At 33.5% G+C, this 26,021-nt stretch overlaps 1 protein-coding gene across 5 annotated transcripts; it reads left to right on the top strand.

Moving 5' to 3' along the window:
• The first annotated feature begins 853 nt into the window (after window positions 1-853).
• LOC139982405 (uncharacterized) lies at window positions 854-25,609 on the top strand. 5 transcript variants are annotated; one of them, XM_071995233.1, is made up of 25 exons: window positions 854-989; window positions 2,014-2,229; window positions 4,637-4,749; window positions 5,228-5,357; window positions 6,004-6,075; window positions 7,743-7,814; window positions 8,475-8,546; window positions 9,856-9,927; window positions 10,780-10,851; window positions 11,319-11,390; window positions 11,778-11,849; window positions 12,841-12,912; window positions 13,375-13,446; window positions 13,893-13,955; window positions 14,596-14,820; window positions 15,021-15,092; window positions 15,429-15,581; window positions 15,996-16,064; window positions 16,164-16,229; window positions 16,953-17,024; window positions 17,289-17,342; window positions 19,965-20,158; window positions 20,506-22,076; window positions 23,077-23,203; window positions 23,837-25,609. In XM_071995233.1, exons 3-25 carry the CDS (start codon window positions 4,647-4,649, stop codon window positions 23,899-23,901), a joined length of 3,612 nt encoding a protein of 1,203 aa, XP_071851334.1. In that variant the 5' UTR covers window positions 854-989; window positions 2,014-2,229; window positions 4,637-4,646; the 3' UTR covers window positions 23,902-25,609. The 5 variants fall into 5 exon arrangements, with proteins under 5 accessions (XP_071851334.1, XP_071851335.1, XP_071851333.1 ...); XM_071995234.1 differs by lacking the exon at window positions 854-989 and adding an exon at window positions 2,731-2,756 and having other exon boundaries at window positions 1,848-2,229; XM_071995232.1 differs by lacking the exon at window positions 854-989 and having other exon boundaries at window positions 1,849-2,229.
• The last annotated feature ends 412 nt before the right edge of the window (window positions 25,610-26,021 follow it).

Here is a 26,021-nt window from a genome sequence, read left to right as displayed (position 1 = left end):
TGCATCGAACTTTGTGTACTATTACTTCATAAGGTGGGATATTTTGAACTGCATAAACTGCTACATACTTTTCAACATTAACATTTAATTGAGAAATGCATGCATGCACATACCAATATGGAAGTATAACACAAAAACAGGTGTTTGTGTGTACCGGAGGGAGGGTGAGGGGCTGCCTTTTCATATTATTTTCCTTGGACAACTATGACAATCTCACGGTAAAATAATACAAACAAGTTAAATGTTTATTATGCTCTTTGCAGATACCGGAAATGACACTTTCCAGACATTAATACTTACATAAAACAATCCACTTACTCGAGTCAGTAGAAGAAAGAAAAAAGTTTTCAAAGTTATTTCGTGATTACTAGATTCACTTATATCTCTCTTAAGTCATTGGTAGAAAGACTCATGCAAAGTTCCAGTGATTAGCATTAGTCTTTGATTTTAACTTTTCAATTATAATTGTAGGTCTGGAGAGAGTTATCTACCAGAAAGTTAACGACGTCCGAGGCTTCCCCAAAAAACATCTACAGTACTGGTTCCCTTTGTCCGCGAAAGGTCTTTTCTTACACCTTTCCATCACTGGTGACACACATAACTCGTCCGCATGTCGCAAATGACGACTAAATATTTAACACTCTATCTGAATATGTTTCGATCTAAATAGCATAATTCGTAGGGCAAGACCATGTGGCAATGATTTTTTTCTTTCAAATATGAAAGTTACTTTTGGTTTCTGAAAGTAGCTGTCTGAAGCTCATTCAGCTAATAATGATTAGCCAGCTGTATGCTTGCATTGTGGTTATCCACACAGGTAAATTACTAATTTACTAACATTGGATCACTGTAAACAGTTTAGTTTACGCCTATATAGCTATCGTAATAGTAATCGGTGTTGCATCTCAAGTTTTAGTTATATAATACCATAGTTATTTAAAAGTATTTCCGAGGACATCAGGAATCGTGCTTGTATCTGCTTGTATCATGTGAGGGTCTTCAATAAATAAAAAATCAATAAAAAATCAGGCAGGACCCAACACACCCTTTGTTTGAACACTAGATTTACAACCGCTCTGGATTGCGTTTACGCCCACCACGCTATAGATTATCATGTGTGCCTAATTCTATCCATATATTTAATTCAAAAGTGAGAAGATAAGTTTTTTATTTTAGGACTTGCTGTATATATGTTTGTATTACTGTATGTATATCGTAGTCTATTGATACTTTTACTATTGCTTTTCTTATTTCCTTTTAGTCTTTTTCGTTTACGACCTGTGGAAAGCCGAATTTCCGATTGTGGACATAATTCAAATTCAATTCAATTCAATCTCAAACATATTCTTAAACACTGTGAAATCATCGAATAGATTTGTATCAGTGAGGCAAAAGACTTTTGAGTTAGGCAGTAAATGAAAACTGAAATCAGAACATCAATAACCAGTTCTGTTTTTTACAGTTTTGTGTTTTACAGTTTTACTTTCTAACAATACTTAGGGGCAACTGATTACCCTTCTGAATCTAATCCTTTCTGATCAGTGGGATTAGAGTGTTGTGGAGGTTCTCCACAAGACAGTTGAATGAATATCGGAATGGATTCACACAATGTTTGCTCCAGAATAGATATTGCGAATCGCTGCGAGCTTTGGGTTAATCCTGTCCTTGGGGTTTATAATAGGTCACGGTGAAGTTCTGTAACACGTCTTGCGTATAACACACTGTCGAACCTATACAGAGTTAACGGCTTCGGCTTTTATTTCAGCATATCTTTCACTTGCTGGAGCGATGATTCCCTAGAGTGGAGGGTCGGGGATCTAGGAGTGGGGGTGGGGGTAGCTTCATCCATATCCGTAGCTTGTTATTCAAACGTATAAACACTGTGGAGAAAGCAACCTCAGCGTCATAACATTTCGTTCTTGTTTGTCCGACCTTTATTGTGTTTCGAACGAAAGTACATTTCCATTGTGCTTTTGTTGTCGACATCATATCTTTCACTTTCGGAGAAAACAGTGTGCAGTAGCTGTCATCGTGTCGATATATGTCAGTCGAGAAAAGAAGGGGAAGAAAAGTTGAAATAATCAAGGGGGAGACATCAGTATATGTATCCTTGTCAAAGAAATGTTGAATTTCGTTGACGAGTTGCGGTAACAAGCTACACTATCTGTATCACTACATCGATATCCGCCTTCAAGTAACAATTGCCCATCTTAAGTGCTTCCTTCAAAGGTAAGTTTGAATTGGTGTTTTAATAAGTGTTTTACTTTCGCTAAACATATGTTAATATACCACTCATCAGTGCATGTGTTGGAACTGCGAGAGCATTTATTGTATGACTTATGGTTCTCACTCATAAATTCACCAGGTGAGTGGTTCCTTATAATCGTTCTTGTTCAATAAATATGATAAATTATGATACTATGAATCTTAAAGTTATGCAATTATCGGAGTAAACGTTTTGTTGCAGAAATAACAACAAAAGAAAAAATACTAAGCGAGTAAAATGTTGGAAGATTTGGTACAAACATGCATTGACAAGAAGATAATCGTCAGCATTTCAAAGGCGAAAGTAGTTAAAATTGTCAACAATCCATATCATCAAGCGCTTGCTCAATTTCAACCATGTTTCGTCACGGTCATTTCAGTTATAATAGTAAACTGCGATTGTTACTTATTTCACTGTTTGTGCATGAACAATTAAAATTGTGCGTTTTCTTTTATCATGTTTAGTAGACTAAAGGAAAACAAATTGTTAGGTAAGTTTTATACTCTGATTTTAAATTGAGCAATCTTGCCAAGAGAATATTGGTGATGAGTGTCGGTTATTAATCATATTTTCACTATAAAAATTTGACTTTTAACAAAAGTAACAGTTCAGTTTGAATAACAATAGATCAGCAATTGAATATGTTCTTTTCATTGGACATTCACATTTTAGTTGGAAGTAATGCTGGGACATAGTTCTCTGTTATTGTTTTGTTTTGTATGCACGTGACATCATATGAATATTAAATAACAGTTTTTTAAACAACTTTACAACTGTAATAGTTTTACTACAACTCTGCAAAGACAAGTAGTGTTAGCCCATTGGTTAACGCCGGTGCCTTCTAATCATAAGGTCCCCAGTTCGAGTCACTCCAAGATTAATGTATGCCGTCCAGTTACAGAGTTGTTGACAATTAGAAATTCATATCCATAGACGTTAAAAATGATTCTAAGATAATGACTTTGGTCAGCTTGCGGCTTTGATAAGCCAATGAGGCTTCTTTGCAAGTTCCTGCTTGCAAGGGGAAGTAAAATACATACTTCAAAAATCGTCTTTGAAAGTCAAACATTAGTCGATATATGCTGATAAGTTAGGATATAAAATATGGAATTCAAGTGCCATTAAAAAATTAATATTTTATTATAGACACGCTGTTTCTCTCGCAAACCATGTTGACTCGTGTCTATATTCAATGTAAAACGTACTGACAGCTTATAAATTGTTGAATTTTCAAGGAAGTTGCTGTAAAAGAAGATATGAAACAGTAACATCATACTTCCCCTTTCACATTAATAATGCTTCATTGTTTATTTTTTTTATTTACAATTTATCCTGTTTTCATTTTCATTCATTGCTTGTCACGTTAAAGTGAGTTAACCGTATGAAAAAAGGTGCAGGTTTATATCATGTGCTTTATCTTCCAATTTTGTTTTTGACTTCCCTATCTGTTGCTTACACATGTTCCTGATTCAAATAAGTTTGAGATTTTGGTTTATTGACAATATTAGGTAACATTAACAATGTATATATATATATATATATATATGTATATATATATATATATATATATTTATATATATATATATATATATATATATATACATAAAAATATATATACATATGTATTCCGGCTTGCTTTGAAATCACTTTCTGTAGCCGTCAAAATACGTTGGAATAAATACTATCATGACAAAGACGCAATGCCCAGTTAGGGTTGTCCGAATATGAAAGTTGGGGGTGTCCGTACATACAGCGGGGGCCTGGGCTCAAATCCCGGTAGAGACTGGAAGTTTGTTCACTGTTTTGGAGTTTTCAACTTATTACAATTTCAGTTATAGATAAATATTCCTTTTCATTTGTCATTTATTTCCAAGTCATTTAACAGATTCTGTTCAATGTATCGCTTTCGAGGTCCTGCGCTAGGAATGATAATGATTTCGAGTGGGATAGCACCATGTTTGATATATAGAGTAAGGCAAATTACGTCACTAAAAACAGAACTATAGTATTGTTCAATACAGGTGACAAATTCGAACCTCTGGACGTATTGGACGTATAGATATATTTATCACATATTTATATATATATATTTATATATATTCTAAAACAGAGCGATCATCAGGCAACTTTGAATATGGTATGAGTAACAGGAGAATCCTGACAGACTACCCCACCTTTAAATTGATGAGTTGTGACAAACAGTACGCAGTCTACCCATATTGATAGCCAATACACAAGCATTACCCGAAAGTTCCAATACATTTTCTAAAACAGTACTAATTTTCAATTATGGGTCATTTGTTATTTATATGCCATATATGACACGTCGTGGTGAGGGTCTTAGTCTTTTTTATGTTATCATTTTAATAGAATCTCTAAAATGAAGATTGCCTTGAGTCTGTTATTTCTGATATTGGTGACGGAAAATAGTGCCGTGACTAACGACGCAGAAGAAGGCTACGATATATCGTCTGAAACCAATGGTAAAGGTTTTCTTGTATTTCTAAAGTTTACACGTGACCATTCATTTGTCTTGCTAACTCAATTATATTTTCAGTGAATAATAAACATATGCTTTTGATATGTTATACACAACATGGCAACAATTATTAAAATTGTTGTTTTTAAGTTAATATATAATGTGATTTTAAGAAACCTGAATGAAAGTTAATTACTTCAAAATGGGTGCTGGTAATCGGCAAAATACACATGAGTACAGTTCCTGTGATATCTTGGAAGCTAGGGATACTCAATGGTCGTTCTGAGGGAGTGCAAAGTCGCCGAAAAATAAACATTTATTTTAATATCACATGACTCGAATATATGTTTTTTTTCAGCATACCTTTCCCTTAAAAATAAAGTAAATATATATCACGTTTCAATAAATACCAAATCTCGATAAAATTGCAAAACATAATTACCTTTACGGAGTGCATGATATTTTGATTTGTCAATCTTTAGAACTACCATATGCTTGCGGTTCCAAAGGAATCTGTAGATGTAACGAAACGAGGAAAGTTTACAGTGTTGATTGTTCTAGAAGAAAACTGCATAACTTGTCACTGGTTATTCCATCAAATGTTACATTTGCGTAAGTACGTCTACCTCTCTAATGGTTTCTTCAGCGAAAGTAATTTTACATCTTTAATGGTTAATTATTATTCAACTCATTCAAACTCTCCAGAAATTAAAAGAAACATGGATAGTAACTGCATACATGGTACGTTATACATAATGTAATAACCCCACACAGACCAGTTTATGGAATGGTTGACAAACAACAATTTATTTGAATAAACGGTAAAAAAAAGGAACTTATCAGGCTAAGGTAGAATTCGATCCCTGTCTGTGTCACAGACCGAAGTCCCGATCACTCGACTACAGTGACTTTACCGGTGTGTGTGAAAGCGTATAAACTGGCTTCTTATAACTACCGATGAGGGCGTATCACCCAGTGCTATGATTGTACAAAATGCACCCCTGTTGTATATGTGTGTGGGTGTATTAATTTTGTCGGAATAATATTCTAAAAGTATATGTGGTTTTTATTTATTAAGAATCACTTGTTTGTAGTCTTTAAACATCAATACATCTTTGTAGCATATATGATGATGCATTTCTTATTACACTGTTCATCTCTTATCAGCTGAATATACATACCATAACCTAAATCTTTCACAAAAGTAAAAGGCTGGAGGTGTCCGTATTCATTTACATATTTTCTAATGACTCAACAGTAACTTCTCAAGAAACAACCTCAGTTTGATTCCAAAGGACACCTTTAGATTGACCACTTCTCTAAATTTGTTGTAAGTAACTGTTTCCTTGTCTGATTTATATCTTAACAATATATTAGTTCTCTGTTTCCTTCAACAACAACTACAAAATTATTGCCTTTTCACCCGTTTTTCATGCCTTTATTAGTTTTATACTGTTAAAGGTATGCACTAATTAAACTTGAAAATGATGTGTGTAATAACTTATTAACACGTGTCAGTTGCTGCTGAGAAGGACCTATTTTTAAACGGAAAAGATCAAACACACATTCCTATGCATAATGATTGACTGGACTAACCAGACATCTCTAAAGGTTTCGTCAACATTTCGTTCACATATTTACAACAAGCGGATGACAGTTTACTTTAAAACGCTGAAAAGCTGTCATTTGACCCATCTAACCAAGGTACACTCACTAGTCAGACATTTAGGGACATTTGCTTTGACTCCTCACCAGCCATTCGTAAAATAGTCTTTGGGTAATGAATTAGTATGTTAGTATTTTTTTCCACAGTAGCATCTGCTGACAGGTCTATCATGTGTTACGGTTTTATAGCACACTTCAGTTTATACTGATTGACGGCTTTGTGTTATCCAAAAAAAAGAGCAACAGTCAATAAAAAGTTAGTACCAGTTTCGTAGAATAACAATGAACGTTTCTTTCCTTCACAACTAATAAAACAAATGCTATTCAAATCCAAACAATGTTTGAGAGAGAAAGTGCGATAATTATTTAATAAAAAAAGCGTGAAACCTGTCAACAGTTATCTTACTTTTCATTAATCTTTCAACGTTTGATTATTATAGTGTCTCATCCCACTTAAGTTGATTCATCATCTATTACAAACCGTTCCTAACAATAACATATATTATAACACATGATTACATGGTGTGAAGATGATCACGATGATGATGATGATGATGATGATGATGATGATGATGATGATGATGATGATGATGATGATGATGATGATGATGATGATGATGATGATGATGATGATGATGATGATAATAATGACGACGACGACGATGACGATGACGATGACGATGTTTTGTAAATAGTTTAGTTAATTGCATGCTGGCTGATATCTGCAATGTCACTCTCTTTATTATTTTTATTGTGGAACATCATAATCGTTTTGATATCACAGATTTTTTTTCTAATGACTTCGATACTCTACACGTGTCACGGTTTTATAACACACTTCAGTTTATACTGATTAATGGCTTTGTGTTATTCACAGTACAAACGTATCAAGCAATTTACAGTGGCCTCTCTTAACGTGGCATAGGCTTCTTTACAGATGTGCAAGTGATTTGTCATTGGTGGTATTGGGTTTATAAAAAAAAGAGCAACAGTCAATAAAACGTTAGTAACAGTTTCGTAGAATAACAACGAATGTTTCTTTCCTTCACAACTTATAAAACAAATGCAATTCAAATCCAAACAGTGTTTGAAGTGAAACCTATCAACGGTTGTTTTACTTTTCATTAATCTTTCAACGTTTTGCTATTATAGTGTCTAATTCCACTTTAGTTGATTCATCATCTATACAAACCATTCCTGACAATAACAAAATATACCCAATGCACAACGGATCTGACAGTACTGTTGGTAGTGGTAATAACCAGTATTTGTATTTTAGCTGAACATATGTACGAATTAGTTTAAACCAGTATTGTTGAAATTCCTCTGCAGAAATATTTCAAGAAACAAGATATCAGAGCTTCACGAGGAAACATTCTATGACACAACCCAGCTAACAGCCTTGTAAGCATACTCTCGTTACATTTATTAAATTTTAAAGTTGTCTTCTTTTTTTGTATATTCATAACAGCATCTAACTTTATTTTGGTTTACTTCATTACTTAGTATTAATGATACCACAATTAAATGATAATGTATCTTGACAGCTCTTTATTTACTGCTAAAAGTAGTATACAATCATGTATAATTTAATTTAAGCTATTCATGACTATAATTGGTTTATCTTTAATATTTAACATATGTCATGATGTTTCAAAGTTGTTGTCAGCCTAAATGCTTGTAATAATTTTTTGTCTTCTTTCTATCTCATTTGATTAGTTAATGATTTGGTATAGCTAACGACTAATGATTACAATTTTGTTACGCCTTTGAGAACAAACCAAATACATGATTTTCAATTTAAATTGATAGCATTATAGAATAGTAAGACATATTTAACTCTGCTACTAAGAGCACCTAACACGGATATTTGGTAACATAACAAGATTAGAATTAAATTGACTATGCAATACATGTTTTTATTACTATATAAACTGTTTTAACCCATACTTATTGCTTAATTAGTGTTGATTGCATATATGGTATGTTCTTTGGAAGGTAATATGGATTTCTATCATCGTTACATATCAATTTTACAGTTTGTTTCCATTTTCTTTTACAAAGACATATCAACTTCAACGTCTTGACGAAATTACCCACAACAATTTTCAAGAAACTCATACATTTGTCTTTGTTGTAAGTAAATATTAAGGAAATTGCTTGCTGGCAGATATCTGTTATATCACTCTCTTAATTATCATTTTTATTTTGGAACATCATATACGTTTTGAGGTAGGACCCCAACGTAGATAAAAGACACCAACACATGTGCTGAATATTCAACAAGTTGCGACACTTTTCTAATGCTAATGTTGTACTAAACTCATGTTTCAAAGCATTCGTATTGACAGTATGCACAGTTCCTAACATTTATCTGGAATTATATATATATATATATATATATATATACATATATATATATATATATATATATATATATATATATATATATATATATATATATATAATATAATGTAACGAAATCCACGTTTACTCCGAAAGAAAACATTATTAGAGAAAACCAGAGAAATTAGATATGACTCATAATTGACAAATAAGGAGTAAGTTTTAGAAAATATATTGGAATATTCGAGGCAATTAAAATACATTTTACGTTTTTTTAGAGAATGACTATGAAGATTGAAATGTTCGGAAACTGGGAATCCTGCAAAATTATCACGAATAGATTTGTTTGTGAACGTAAAGAAATCGATTGGATCTTTCGTATTAAGTCTCACATCACCGGCCTCAACAAAGACTTGGGACCCCTTAACAACTATCAGTTCTACAAGCATATATAATCCGTTCTTTGCTCCTTAATCCGCTTCCTGTATAGTCATGGTTTATTTGGTTTTAATTCCATCACTGCAACTTACACTTATCTAGCGTCATACTTTCATTGTGTCACATTTTGTACTTCTCATTCGACTGCCAAGTATTGCTGACGAAGGTCCCAGGGGGACCAATTATGAGTCATATCTTATTTCTCTGGTTTTCTCTAATAATATATATATATATATATATATATATATATATATATATATACATATATATATATATATATATATATATGTGTGTGTGTGTGCTGGTGTTTGTGTGTGTGTGTGTGTGTTTATAAAAACATCTTTAATATTGAAATACAATACCGAAAATGACACAATCGACGAAATTTCACAATCCTAATTATATAAAATAGATCAATGATACTGATCATGATCGTGATCATCGCCATTGTCATGATAATTATAATAATAACGATATTTATAAAAATTATAGCGATTATTATGACGACGATGATGATGAAGGTGATTATAATGATAATGATCGCCGATATCACAGACACATTTGCTAATGAATTCGATACTCTGTCTAAAGTGAGTGGTTTAAAATATCAACATTAATCAAACTGACACTGTAATTTAATGATAAATGTTTGTCTTTCTAGGGATTTGTCGTATAACAACCTGAAGAGTCTACCGAAAGGACTTTTTGATAACACTACAAGCTTGAAATTGTTGTGAGTTATTTAATAAGCTTCATTATTCAGGATTAACAAAATATTCCTGAGATATTATCATAGTAATCGATTCGTCACTTGGATATAATCTACAAGTTAATATCACTTGATATGTCACAGCAGGTATGATGGACTAGCAAATAACAAAGTAAGCGAGACCGAAAGATAGATATAGATATATATGTATATCTATATATATATATATATACATATATATATATATATATAATATATATATAAATATATATATAAATATATATATATATATCTATATATATATATATATTTATATATATAAAAATATATGAGTTTATGCATTTTCGAAAAAAAGTTTTGTTACTTGTAAGTCTATCATATCTGCATTGAAAAATCTAGTAATATTAACTATCAGAATTTTATTTTTCAAAGTGAAGTATTGATTACTATGAGAATATCTCAGGAATGTATTCGTCAGCCTAAATGCTTGCATTATTTCTCATTTTATCTTTTTTATTTGATTATTGAGTGAAATATTAAAGCTAACAACAATAATATTTACGATTTTGCTACGCCTATAAGAAAAAAAACCCAACAACATGCTTTGCTAATTTGAATTTGATTGCATCCGAAAAGGGTAAGACATTTAACTCTGTCTTTGTGCTACTGAAAGCACCGAACACAGATATTTCCTACCATAACAAGATTAGGAGCGAGTTGACTATGCAATATATGTTTTTTTTTATCAATATAACAACTATTTTCAACACATATTTATCACTTTATTAGTGATGATTGTATTCATTGTATGTTCTGTGTGAGGTTATATGGATTTCTGTCATGGTAACATACAATTTTGTTCCTTTCTTTACTTAGATATATCAACGACAACCTCTTGACGCAATTACCCAAAAACATTTTCCAGAAACTTGTACATTTGTCTACCTTGTAAGAAAATATTAAGTAAATTGCATGCTGGCAGATATCTGTAATGCCACTCTCTTTATTTTTATTGTCGAACATCTTATACGTTTTGATGTAGAACCGCGAATTTAGAAAGGAAATATACCAGCACATGTTCTTAATATTCAGCAACCTTGCGGACCTTTTCAAATAATAATACTTCACTAAACTCTTGATAAAATCAGTCGTATTGGCAATATGAACAGATCATATCATTTATCTGATAAAAAAACATGTTACTCGAACTGCTCATACTAACAATACAAGTTCTTTGAATTGGTATATAAAAGTAGAGATTAGAACAAATAAGGACACAATTGGGTGTTAATATCAAATGAGAGGTAAAAGTAATTAACTTTTTATGAAGCTTTAAGACCAAAGTATGTAAATATGCTCATAACATGCGCAAGAAATTGCATTTAAGTGAATACTTTGTATCTTAATCATTTTAGGAGGTTGTGTTATAACAACATCAAAGAGCTCTCAGAAGACATCTTCAATGGAAATTCGAACCTTAAAGAACTGTGAGTAAACTACTTCAATATATATATATATATATATATATATATATATACATATATATATATATACAAACATATATATACATATATAAATAGATATATATATATATATTAATATAAATGAACATCGTAATGAGTTGGAAAATCAAGAACAGTGAAAAAAATTTCAGCCTCCACTGGGATTTTATACATATGATAATGATAAAGAATATGATAATGATAATAATTATGATAAAAACAATGATAATCATGATGAAATTATGATGATCACCGATATTACAGAAACATTTTGCTAATAATTCCGATGCTCTGCTCACATCGAATTGTTTGTAATAACTATGTGGAACACACTTACACTGTCAATTAATGACAAATGTTTCTTTTACTCAGGGATTTGTCGTATAACAGTCTGACGAGTCTACCGAATGGAATTTTTGATAACACTACAAACTTGAAATTTGTGTGAGTTATTTACTAAATTTAAGTATATTTGATTCTGCATTTGTGCTCTATTTAGTGTAGGGAAAGAGACTGATGGAGAGAAAATATAGTTATGCTATAGTAATTTGCTCAAAGTCTCAACAAAACCCAAGAAAAGGGAAAATTAACACGTGTTACCGTGCATTTCGAATCATTTGATTTGATTTATTTTGTTTTTTTCACGTGCAAATATACATACAAATATACATACAAAAAATCATAATAAATCAAAATAAATAAGAGTAAGAAAGACAGCGATAAAAGACACAAAACATGTGCGCATGTTCTGCATACGTATATCTGGTACTCAATTTCACCAGACACATAACAGTTAGCGGTTTCAGGTCCACGCTCTCTTCACCTCTCTCTTTTCTCTGATGCTCATTTTTATGGTTTGCCTGCAACTATCATTAACGCATAACGATGACTTAGATAACACTGTTACTACAGTTATAACTGTTTTAAGTTAAAAGTCTTGCTTCAATGCCATGTTTGAAATTTTCTTACGATTTTAATACAGTAATCACTGCTCATTAGTTACTTGTCTCATTCACACGCCCGGTACATTGTACACATCACACACCTATACCCACCAAATGTGAGCCTGGTTAATTCTACACACCAGCACATATACTCACTAAATGTGAGCCCTGCAAATAGTACATACCAAACACCTATACTGAAGGAAAAAAGAAACCCTCGTAGCTGGTCAATATTAACAAATGTAGAAGGTACCTCAGAAATTCTTGACATAACAATCACAATGATGTTGAAATATTAGAGAGCGGACGCGTTGTTCAAGTAGAAGGTATTCAATTGCCATTCACTCCGGGCGTTCTTCGTCAGATTTAGATATTATAGCAGACTCTGTAGTAAATTTAAAATAATTTGTAACATTCCATTGATGAATCGCTTAGCAACATTCAATTGATGAATCGCTTAGCAACATTCTATGATTTTCTTTCTCTGACAGGTCAATTTGCAACACCCAAATAACACATCTCCCGCCGGACTGTTTTCGACAAATTGAAGCTTTGAAAGTTTTGTAAGAAACAGGAAAAGGAAACAAGAAGTCGTTTAAAATTAAAACATCATAGGGTTCTTCTTTATTCCTTTGAAAATATTATTTTTCACAATTTATTTGTAATGCAAGCGATATCTGGGTACCTGTGTACAATGTGTTAAATAACACATCGTGAAGGGAAATGCAAGAAATGAAAACAAAAAAACTTATATGTGTCTACTAGGTCAAAGTTTTGAAATGATTAAAACAGAACTCATGACTGTTAGATCTTTCAGAGGTACCTAGATGTACATTACTTTTATACCATGTTTAAAATAACAATTAATCTTTTACACTAATTTTCGTACTTGCTTTGTACAATTATTATGTAAGTTCCATTTGGACAAATATCATATCTGGTGGCACCGCATGAAAATGTGATTATGGTGGCTAATTTGTTGATGGTTAGGTCGTATTAAATTGTTTCTCCTTTTGTCATTTCAGAAAACTACATGAAAATGAATTGACAACATTTTCGAAATCTATGTTTGCTAAAAATATTTCGTTAACACACTTGTGAGTACTTCAATGTCTAAGAACTAACAGTAAGCATTGTTGTATACACGTGATGTTGCCACTAGTTTCTGACTTCCTGCTATCAGGTATTTAATGATTGTAGATGATTTACACAAGGCTTGTTATTTCATATATAAAATATCATACAAATATGCGGTATATTAAATTAATACACATGCACACATCATCTTCTCTTCGATATATTTAAGCTTCGAATGCCTTTTCGATTGGTAATGCACCAGTATTTTCAACGCAAAGTTTGATATCAGCATATATGTACATACATACAATGTGCTCAAAATGTTGAAAAATGTACAAGGAAGTTGGACATTGATAATGATTAGCAGTAGTGGTTCTCGATTTGTTTTGACATGTGTGCATACTAAGAAGTTTTTTTCCCAATCCTTGAAACGAATGTTAATTTTGGTGTCTTTATCTTCCAACAGAGATTTGTGTGATAACAATATAGCACGACCAACTGCGGACTTCTTCCCCGAGACTAAAAGATTGTAAGACAGTAGTTTTAGCTGTGTATCTATATTACTCCATTTATGTGAAATGTAAATATTGCGTCATTCCTATAAACTAACATACTGTAAAACCCACATATCACTAACTGTCTCACTGAGAGATCTAAAAGTGGTAAAATATAATTGCCTGCTGCTAATTAGCGAGATAGTATAATATGTGTCACAGGGATGTTTAATCCACGCATAGAGAAATTTGTGTCAGACAAGGATTGTTTGCCTTATACTCTTGTAGTTCATACCTTGTTAAACCTTTTCGCCTATTCATATCACATTGACTGATACGTTGCCATCAGCATGTACCTGATCTAAAAGTGTCCAAATGTCTAACGAAGTTCACACGGTAACAAATAGCGGTGCACACTTATCTTTTCGATTATGTTGTTATGAGGGATGCTTAAGAATAACAGGAGCACAGATACTGTTGTATATTACGTTGATGATAGTCATTGTATTTAACAGCACTGTGTGTTACAGATTCACTTTTCTCATGGAAATATTGTTTGCAATAATCGTTATCACAATATCAAATGACGCACCTCTTTACAACTAGGGCAAATAACATATTCCTTCGGTTTACCTCTTTCTCTTAATTTTAAAATGCTTGTTTCAAATAACATAGCCTACATACCGGAAGGCATGTTTCAATCTCTCAAAAATCTGAGCGACATGTGAGTAATAATATCTTACAAACTCTTTGTGCACTTGTTTACTTATTGCTGCTGCTGCAATTATCTTTATCTAACTTTTACCAAACACATTTGTTTTTCGACAGATACCTTTCAAACAATAAAATTGAAACTCTATCGAATACCTCATTGCTTGGTTTGAACCTTGTTCACCACTTGTAAGTTCTACCAGCTGTTTGCTTTATAAGGTTTCATTTTCATATTTAACAAAATTCGGTTGTCTATATTTGAAATAGGCAAATCATTAATATTACCCAATATTACACAAACTAATATATTGCGATCTTCCTTGAAGATTTCACAAGAATTATAATATTGAGACCTTCTTCACAAGAAATGTACTCATTATTTCGTTTAGAACCTTTTATGGAAACAATCTTTCATCTCTTCCCGCCGGGCTGTTCGCGACAATCAACTTGACATTCAGTTTGTAAGTTCAGTGTATATTTGATTCATTGCGGCAACTGGTGAGCGTAATGTCCAATGTATTATTATCTTTCTTAGCAGAGAAAAATATTATCGACCACTGTTGACATTTACTCGCAGTAAATGTTAATTGCACTTTATATTTTCTTTGGGCTTAAAAAATGATCGTGTGCGAATATTACTAGTAAAAATGTATTCTTCCATGTGTTAGTTGTGATGACACCGTTAAGCAGTAGTTACTTTTCACAGATGAGTGGTGTCTCCTTACAACAGTGCAATACATATATGTACTCTTAGCTCCTATAAATCGTATTTCTTTTTCATTTTTTCGAATATTCAGGGACTTGTCGAACAATAGTCTATCGATAATTCCGAGGGGACTCTTCAGTGCTTACGGTGGAAATCACGGGCTGTTGATATTACAACTGCATAGAAATAATCTTACTTTTCTATGGAATGATACTTTCCAGGGATTAGGCAGTTTAGCATACCTGTAAGAATTCAACGCTATCATGATTTTATACCAAATGGATCGTTGTAAGCTAGTCTCTTTAGACATAGTTGAAAAGACACACACATATAAGTTTTTCAAGTTTTTCTTAAGTGATATATTTAGTACTATGGAACACACATTTAGCAGATCATCAAATACGTTCTTCACTAAAAGATTTCGTAACGCTTTCTGACAGAATACTATATGTTAGTTGCCGTAGTTTGAAGTTTCAAAGTTTGTATATTACTAAGGATCGTTGGGCTCCGCTACCACATTCATTATTTTGAACACGGTTGCTTAAGGAATTTACAAGAGTGGTATTGGATGAAATGCCCGTACATGTTATTTACTCTCATCTGCCTGCAAGATAAATGGATGCTTCCACAGTAATCATTTTCTATTATGTTTTTGCAGAGTTCTTAACAGGAACCTAATTCATTCCATCGCAGAACGAGCCTTTTTGGGCACAAATCTCACATGTTTGTAAGTAAACTTTATTTTTCTGTACATCTAAGCTTTAGACGAGTGCTGCAAAATCCTTGTAAAGTTATGAATTATTAACGTTATTGATCTCTAATACAGATACCTGGTTGCGAATAACATCTCGAATGTTTCCAACAACTCGTTTGCTCTCGAAAACATTCATATGTAAGTATACACGTGCTTGGGAACAAACAGAGTTTCACAATGTTTATTATATGTAAACGTTTTATTTATAATTTAAAGTTTTATCCCAAGTCCTATGACAAAGGTGACACGCGTTAACGGGTCGTTGATACCTGAATTTATACTATAACTAACTGGTTGTACATTATTGATAGTTGACATTTATTGATTACAAAAAAAAAACTATATTCGAATGACACTGTTATCTTCCATAAATATTAATAATATTTTATTATGGAATGTAATGATGGTTGCATTGTTTATAATTTACAACTCGTATCACATTGTTCATTTACTTAATTAAAAGCGGGATTTCTCTTGAAATCCCTTCCCTGTAAAGCTGTTTGATTTGTAAACGATGAAACTGATGTGTGGTTCTTAGTTACTCGGTATTGCATTCACTGTGGCTTCTGACTTACATTCCAACGAACAATGACTATTAGGGATCGCCATAAACTAAGGACTGGATAGCTCAGTTGGGAGAGGACAGGATTACTTACTTGAAATCATAGGTTCGAATCCCTTTCAAGCCAAAGCATTTCCTAGGCAATTTTCCGATGTTCATATACTTTGTAATTGATTACATGGGGACATATGACATATTTTACTACAATAATATTCTAATGAGAAGGAGTACATACACCATATGATTATACCCGATAATATCTGTATGGAAGTTACGATGTGTGTTTTTATATTCCATAGCCACTTGTACAAGAACAAGATCCTGAATATTTCCCAAGTAGCGCTGAACGGAGTTGGAAATGGAAGCACCTTGTGAGTGCTTTAAACATGTATCAGCTTGATCATATCATTGTTTAATACATTTTTCTTTACAATTCAATTTTTGTTCTTTATTCTAAAATCAATACATATTTTCTCAGGAACCTTATTCGAACGACAAAAGTAAAGAAGTATAAAAAAAAATCATCTGAGATAAATCTGCAGACATGCTCAAGACGATTCATTGTATGTTAATGAAACAGAGAACTATCTTGTGCTACGAAATATGAGAGGGCTTCTTTTTTTTGTCTTGTTAAGATATATGAACTGCAACCAACTAGGGAGACTACCTTTGTCTACAAACGACAATATGTAAGTTTTATTCGCTTTCTCAGTGTCTTTGGTTCACTTTTGCATTATCTTTGAAAGGGAATTGAAGGCAGCACGCAATCATAATCCTAATTGTTGATGTGAACATAGGTTTTACAATGGAAGCACTTCTTGATCCCAAGAACTAATCTAAAATTTAGCACCGACTTTTTGAAAGTTGAGAATGGTGCCGTTGGCGCTCATTGGGGTTGATTGAACAAAATCGCTGGAGATCGCCATAGATAGTGTCTTTGGTTTAATTTTAATTGTTTTATCTTACCCTTTCTCCTAACATATCAATATCATCAAAACATAAAAGCCGGTTCCCAAGTTTATAGATATATGCGTAATTTTTGTTGACAATACAGAAAATTATTTGCCAAATATTTACTAAACATGTTCACTAGTACATATCATTTATAAATCGAAGGAAGCAATGATCTTAGCATAGTAAAAGACAATTTTCTAATATCAAGAAAAGCACTTCCTGCCTGATTTTTATCCCATTTTACTGATTTTCTAAGTATCGTCTAAGCATGCACTGGTCTACATTTTCAGAGTTATCAATAATTCATTACATGTAACGTTAGTCTTAAGTCTAAGTTTTAAGCTCATGTACTTCAAATATCATTTAATTCAAGCTGAGCAAGTATGCACACAGTTCTTAACATGCCACTAAGGACTGGAGATGTACTAATATTACCCCAATTTTCAAAAAGGGTGATAAGTCTAAGCTCTGTTATTATAGGCCCGTTAGTTGCACTAGTGTTGTTTTTAAGGTCATGGAGTCTATTTTTAAAAAGTCTATGGTCTGTCCCTTCAGCAGTCAGTCTTTGATCAGAGAGTCTCAACATGGCTTTGTCAAAAAAGGTCTTGTCTCACTAAATATCCTTGAGTTTATGGAAGATGTAACAAGCTCACTCAATAGGCAGAAGTCTGTAGATGTAGTGTTACTGGATTTCCAGAAGGTCTTTGATAAAGCTCCCCACCAGCGTCGTTTACTTAGGTTGAAGAGCATGGGTGTGAATGGGAATTTATTGTCTTGGGTCGGGAATTGGCTTGGTAATACGGAACAGAGGGTGGTAATTAAAGGCTGTGCTTCTTCTTGGCAGGACGTTACTAGTGGGGTTCCACAAGGGTCTGTATTGGGTCCCTTGTTGTTTGTTGCCTATATAAATGACATCGACGCAGATATTTTGTGTACAGCTAAGAAGTTTGCTGATGACACCAAATTGTATTCTGAGGTATCTTCCAAAAGCGATTCTGAGAAGTCTCAAACGGATTTGGATAACATTTTTGTGGTCTCAGGGGTGGCAAATGCTTTTTAATATTGACAAATGCAAGTTAATGCACATTGGTGGTAGCAACCAAAAGTTTCAATACAATTTTAATGGTGTGGAGTTACAGGAGGTCTCTATTGAGAGAGACCTAGGTATCTACATTGACTAAACTCTGCAACCTTCTAAATATTGCCTTGAAGCTGCTAAAAGAGGTTATAGGGTTTTAGGTATGATCAAGATGAATTTCAGTTTTCTGAAAGAGGACATCGTAGTTAGGCTTTATGAGCAGTTGGTTAGGCCTCATCTGGAGTATGCTGTGCAGGTTTGGAACCCATATTTTGCTAAGGATAAGGATGTACTTGAAAAGGTCCAGAGGAGGGCTACTAGGATGATTAGTTCTTTAAAGAGTGTTCCTTATAACAGGCGGTTACAACTGTTGAATCTCACCACAGTGGAGCTTAGGGGGTTACGTGGGACTTGATCCAGGTTACCAAGATTGTGTTTGGTTTCGACAGTTTATCCTTTACCGACTTTTTCATAATTGCTAACAGTAGTTGTACCATAGGTCATTGTCTTAAACTCCAAAAGTCACATAGTAGGATTAATATTCTAATAGGGTTGTGAATGAGTGGAATGGTTTGCAAGTAGTGTCAATGGGTTTAAGAATGCTTTGGACAAGCACTTAAAGCATTGTTATTGGGACTGAGTGTTTGTGTCTTCGGTTTTTTTATTTTCTCTCTTTATGGTCCTTGATTGGGACTTAAGTGTTCCGCCTGATCCTTTTTTCTACTAAACTAAACTAAACTAAACTAAACTAAACTAAACTAAACTAAACTAAACTAAACTAAACTAAACTAAACTAAACTAAACTAAACTAAACTAAACTAAACTGAACTAAACTGAACTGAACTGAACTGAACTGAACTGAACTGAACTGAACTGAACTGAACTGAACTGAACTGAACTGAACTGAACTGAACTGAACTGAACTGAACTGAACTGAACTGAACTGAACTGAACTGAACTGAACTGAACTGAACTGAACTGAACTGAACTGAACTGAACTGAACTGAACTGAACTGAACTGAACTGAACTGAACTGAACTGAACTGAACTGAACTGAACTGAACTGAACTGAACTGAACTGAACTGAACTGAACTGAACTGAACTGAACTGAACTGAACTGAACTGAACTAAACTAAACTAAACTAAACGATTATGCGGAATGATAACATTGTAACATAAATAAACAACATTGACATAAAATTAACATCATAAATTAAAAGATGACATTCACATCCTCCCACTCTGTCTGTTTCCTTCGTTTTTCTTCTCTCATTATAGCATATGTGTCAACGATGAAACTTTTCCCTCTTTGGAATTTCCTTCGAAAGGTACTTTTGCATTGTTAGTGTCATCCTATGAGAAGCAAGGCTTCGAATGCCAAAATATTGGTAAAGGCATGAGTGAATGTAGACCATGTCCAACGGGTACACTTGGTGGAGGATTTCGCAAGAAGTGTAGAGGCTGTCCGAAAGGTGCCGTAAACATTTGAATTTCAATCTAAAGTTCATTCTAACCAATTATAAAGCCATTTAGTCCCACTTACCCGCTTCTTGTGTCTTAGATATGACGTATATCATTTATTTCATTTTGTGTGAGGTAAATTCTCCTTTTTTTATTTTTATAGATGAGCATGTTATTTTGTATCAAGTATAAAAATCACTTCGTTTCCTAAACAGCTGACTAACTTATAATATCTTCTAATGCCCTGCACTTAAAGACATTTTTCAAAATTAAGATGCTAGATCGACTAAATGATCTTCCATTCTAGTTCAATTACTCTACCCCGAACTTAAATTAATCTCTGCATTTTTACGATTAGGTGGATTTTACCAAGACGAAATAGGAAGCATTGAATGCAAAACCTGTAACGATGGAAATTTTGTAGAAAAAGGCAGCGGTTCTTCTTTAGTCCAATGCAAAGTTTGCCCTGAAGGAACGGACAAAAATGTATCCGCTGGCTATCGAGCTTGTGTATGTAAACAAAATTACGCTCGAAAGCATCGGTTTGGGGAATGTTTTCTTTGTATTGCCGACGGCTTAAATTGTTCTGAAGATTACATATCAATTTTACCCGGCTTTTACTGGAACTGGTCTTTTCCGAATACAAAACCAGATCAGTACTTGAAATTTGTGAAGAATCTAGAAACTAAGACCGACGACTATGATAACACAACGATGCAGTATGGATACTCTATGCCGTTTGTTTATCGTTGTCCTCGAAATAGGAGTTGTGACAGTAAAGACGGTCTTCCAATGTATGGTAACGACAACTGTGCTGCTGGTTACACCGGTTGGATGTGTACCAAATGTCGATCGGGATATTATTCGGTTCTGAGTTCCTGTCATCCTTGTCCCAGTAAATTATGGGTGCTGGTAGTGTTCCTTTTTGTTGTTCTCTCGTGCGTTGCTCTACTTTCGTTCATTGTCTGGAAGAAAAACAAGATAAGCAACCAAAGATCTGTGATTGACAAGCTATCGTCAAGAATAAAGATTGTTCTCGGCTTTTATCAAGTGATTGGTGATTTATTCGAGACTTTCCACAACGTACAATGGCAAGGTCCTCTATTAATTTTCGGTGAATTTCTATCAATGGTAGTTGCAGATTTCTTTCAAGTCTTTGTTCGTCCTCAATGCATCAATGAACAATTTGAGATAAATCCTTTGCTTCAGTTTACAATTGTTCTAATATTTCCAGTTGCATTAGTCATCACGTACCTTTATCTAAGTTGTACAGTCTATTTCATATCAAAGTGCGGATTCTTCTCACTCACTCTTCGACAAAGGGCCAAACAGACAGTTTCAAAGCTGTTCACCTTAGTTGTCCTTGTGCTGTTTGTGACGTACACACCAACTTGCAATTCCATTTTCGCGGTATACCCAGCAGCGTGCTCTACGTTCAAATTATACAGCGTCGGCAATGAGTCCATAACTCTTCTTCGAGCAGATTACGGCATCAATTGTAAAGATCTTGACTCCTATCATGTTGCGGCATACATTGCTACAGCGGTGTACGTTGTTGGGTTTCCATTGTCGCTGTTCATTTTGCTACGAAAATATCATTCCAAAGGCAAACAGGCTACAACTTATGCCGATTTCGATTGCAGTTATGGTGGCTCTATTGACGAAACCACTCCACTGGTCACCGGGACCGAAAGGAGAAAATATGACTCCCCAGTTTGGTTCAGTTTTCTCTGTGAGAATTACAAGAGTCAGTTTTGGTACTGGGAGGTCATTGAGTTGACCAGGAAGGTCACACAGACTGTGATGGTTACACTGCTTGGATGGCATAACTCATTGACACAGCTCTCAACCATCGGGATGTCGGTTCTGTTTCTGACTCTTCATGCTAAATACAGTCCAATGAAAAACAAATTTGAACAGAGGTTACAGGTAAGTCCAGATAAGCAAAGCCATGTCACCATCTTCGTTGCATTATCATTCAGATGTTATAATTACTAACATCAAATCTTTTATGAAATTGATTCAGTGTAATGAACACGGAACACGGATAATAATAATAATGATGATGATGATGATGATGATGATGATGATGATGATGATGATGATGATGATGATGATGATGATGATGATGATGATGATGATGATGATGATGATGATGATGATGATGATGATGTTGATGATGTTGATGATGATGATGATGATGATGATGATGATGATGATGATGATGATGATGATGATGATGATGATGATGATGATGATGATGATGATGATGATGATGATGATGATGATGATGATGATGATGATGATGATGATGATGATGATGATGATGATGATGATGATGATGATGATGATGATGATGATGAATACTAAAAGGCCCTTAAGCCCCTTACCAAACCCAAAAATAAAAAAAGAAAAGAATAAAAAAAACAGAGAAATCAAAGGAGTAAAAAGTCTAGAAAACACATACACGAAAAATAAGCAGTATGTTAACTACGAACACAAAAAATTAAAAACACGAGAAGATTGTACAACAGACCAAAACCTATAAAAAAAAGGATAAGCACAAAAAATAGAGTTGTACAAGTAAAAGTTTAGATAAAAAACAAGTATAACACAGTAGCTTTATATATGAAGTAATATTTGGTCTTGAATGTAGGCTAAATAACTTTATTCATTCGTTCATTTGTCTCGAAAGTATTTCAAATATGTTCTTTTCTAGTATCACTGTCAGTAAAAAAAAGAAGGAAACTATAAATGGAATATATGTTAAATATTAAGTTTATAGACACAATACCTCAAATTTCATATAACAACTAGTAAGTGAGCATTCTTTGTATTGATTACATTTTGGTTCCTAGTTCTTCATTTGTCATCAAAAAAATAGTCAGTGAACAGTCATTATATTGATTAAATCTTGATTTCATTGCAGTTTTTTTCTTTGGCTGCGATATTTATAAATATCATGATTGTGTCTGTACGAGTGAGCTCCGAATACGGTACAGCAATATATACTGGTCTCTTTGTTCTCGATATTTTTATCATATTTATCGTCTCAGGTGAGTAATGTTTAAATAAATGTCAACATAACCCAATCACATTGAAACGAGCTCTGAGTGTGTTTTCGGTCTGAAAGTAATTTGCCCTGTAACCTTAAAGTGAAATCAAGGAATCGAACACATATTCCATTGGTAATAATGGATAGTATCGTTATATTTCTTCTTTGTCGGAGGCTAATTCATATGCATTAAGAAATGCATGTTGCATTCGATATCGTCATAACATTTCCATGATACAATGTACAAGTGTGTTTGATTGTTATCTTATTTAGACACTCCGACCATTCTTGAAAGAAAAAAAAAACATAATGTTGCTCCTGCTTTTCTATAACAGCCGAGTTTTTATTAAATCTTTTTGTCAAGTGTAAATCTTGTCGCCACGTGGTATTATTTTTCTCAAACTAAAGTTCCAACACGCGCTAGGGCTGCTAACACACATCTGCGTGCTGCAAATACAATTGTCCATTACGTTGAGTAACATTGAAGAATACAAAGTTTAAAACAGAGTTTTTACATTTTGAGAACTGTGTTATTTGATTGGAGATCATTCTTTAGTGCATTCTGAGACAACTTCTGTTGAAAAGAAAATATCGTGTTATGATATCGGACATTCATTTTTCTTTATAATTACAGCTGAGGCACTCCTTCTAATCATCCGATTCCTCGCTCGAAACTTTAAACGTTCTAACAGTGATTAACAACGACGTTTCTAAACTGATGACTAATAAGGCTCATGCATATCTGTATTTTAAATAAGATGTATATATTAGCATTGACCACAGTTTGTAGAAATATTCAAACCAACATATCACCATGGGAGAGAAATGGTCACTCTCCGTGAGATGTAGAGGCCTTTTGAATGGCTGTCTTTGCATTTCATGTACCTCCAAGTGCACTGTTAGAAAATGGTTTAGTTTTTGCAACAATTCTATACGTACACACGCCCATTTTTCAAATAAATAGTTAAATATTTAGTAAAATATGATGTACTCGAACACTTTCTATAAAGTCAGTTGTAGAGAACATACGTCAGAAATAGAACTTTGAAAATAACTGTATATATCTATATTGGGCTGGCTTTACGGAAAACATCTGTACATACATTTTACTTTGTAAGACTGTGTATAATTATAGTTGTTTCATTTAGCATACATGGTAGAACCTGCACGTTGAGACCAGTCTCTACATTATAACACTAGCCTATATATAGCCTATGGCGCCAAAACATTTCCTGTAGTATAATGTTTACCCACTAACCTGTATGCAATTCACTCTATATAACACTATATATCTATATGGAAAAATTTACAAATGTATATGTGAAATATGGTAAGAAGACGTCTAAAGATGAAAATCTGCAGTTAACCAAGGCGAGGAAAACAATTTCACTCGGATCTTTTTTTATCATTTCTGGTGACAGATCACCGTTTATTAAGTCGTGTAATTCAGAAACTGTTATCACAAATCTTATCGTAAGGAGAACTCTTTTTCATGTTTAATAACGTCTTCACGGAAATTATAAATCCGTTAAATGGTCATTTTCGCTATTAAATATACATGACGGCATCCGGATAAATTTAATTATTTCCTGGTAAGAATCAAATTCTCATGTGACGTAGACCCTTTCCTTTACTGCATTTCTTCGCCAATGGACCCTGTTGGATCTTCAACATTAGAGCTTGTGTTTCATATAATATATCAATGTACCCTGTTGGATCTGAAACACAAGTGCGTGTGTTTCATTGAATACATCACTGGAGCCTGTTGGATCAGAAACATGAGAGCGTGTGTTTCATTAAGTATAACACTGGTACCTGTTGAGTATGCAGCATGAGAGCGTGTGTTTCATTTAATACATCGCAGGAGCCTGTTGGATCTGAGATATGAGGACGTGTGCTTTACTAATTATATCACTGTTCACTGTTGGATCTGAAACATGAGAGCGTGTGGTTCCTTTAATACATCACCGCACCATATTTATATATTAAGGAAGAATCCCCTATCTTTACCGAAATGGTTAGTCTTCTGCTTAGGCAACATCAAATCTCATTTCGAATACTTAAACATTAACTAAATTGTATCCACGTTTATTATTCGTTGTATCATTGGGATAATGCTGTTAACATAGAAATATTTGTATATACAATAGTCAAACATTGTCGAATTTCACAATTACTGACCTGCAGAGCGTTTGCTTACGATTCAATTCTGTCTTTTTGATCATGCTTTTTACCGTACTTGCTGTGAGTTAATCTGAATGAAAGATATAGCAAAGCTTTGCTAATTAAATCGTCACTTCTTTTACACTCTCATAATGTAATTATAATTAATGCAAAGTCGTCTTGCTTAACTATTCATTATTAAGTAGATCAATATAGTACACTTGATACCCAATAAATTTAACCAGTCAAGAAACAATTTCTTTTCAATGATTCTACTCATCTTTGTGTTAACCTTCTTATAAATGCATGTATAATATTGTCTTCTACACGTTCTTCCTCCGAAGGACACTAAATAGCTTAATTGAATCAAAATTAGAAATGTTGATACCGTTTAAACATTCCTAATAAAAGCCACAGGAATAAAATTCCGTGTCCCACATACACAATGGACAAACCTTTCAGAGGGGAGATTTTTTGAAAAGAGACCAGAGCTTATTAACTGCTCAATCGGTAGTTACTTTATGAAAGTCAGAAAACCTAATACTGACATAAAGAAAAATAGGTCATTTAAGAGAAAATGACGTTTGAAAGTATAACCAAGCCCCCCCCCCCCCAAGAAACATGTGAAACGATTGAATAAATATGTGGCTTGATGA

Source organism: Apostichopus japonicus, chromosome 16 (assembly GCF_037975245.1).
Source record: "Apostichopus japonicus isolate 1M-3 chromosome 16, ASM3797524v1, whole genome shotgun sequence".
Taxonomy (NCBI): Eukaryota; Metazoa; Echinodermata; class Holothuroidea; order Aspidochirotida; family Stichopodidae; genus Apostichopus; species Apostichopus japonicus.
The sequence above is the reverse complement of the archived record's forward strand: the minus strand, read 5'-3'. Positions and strand labels throughout refer to the sequence as shown.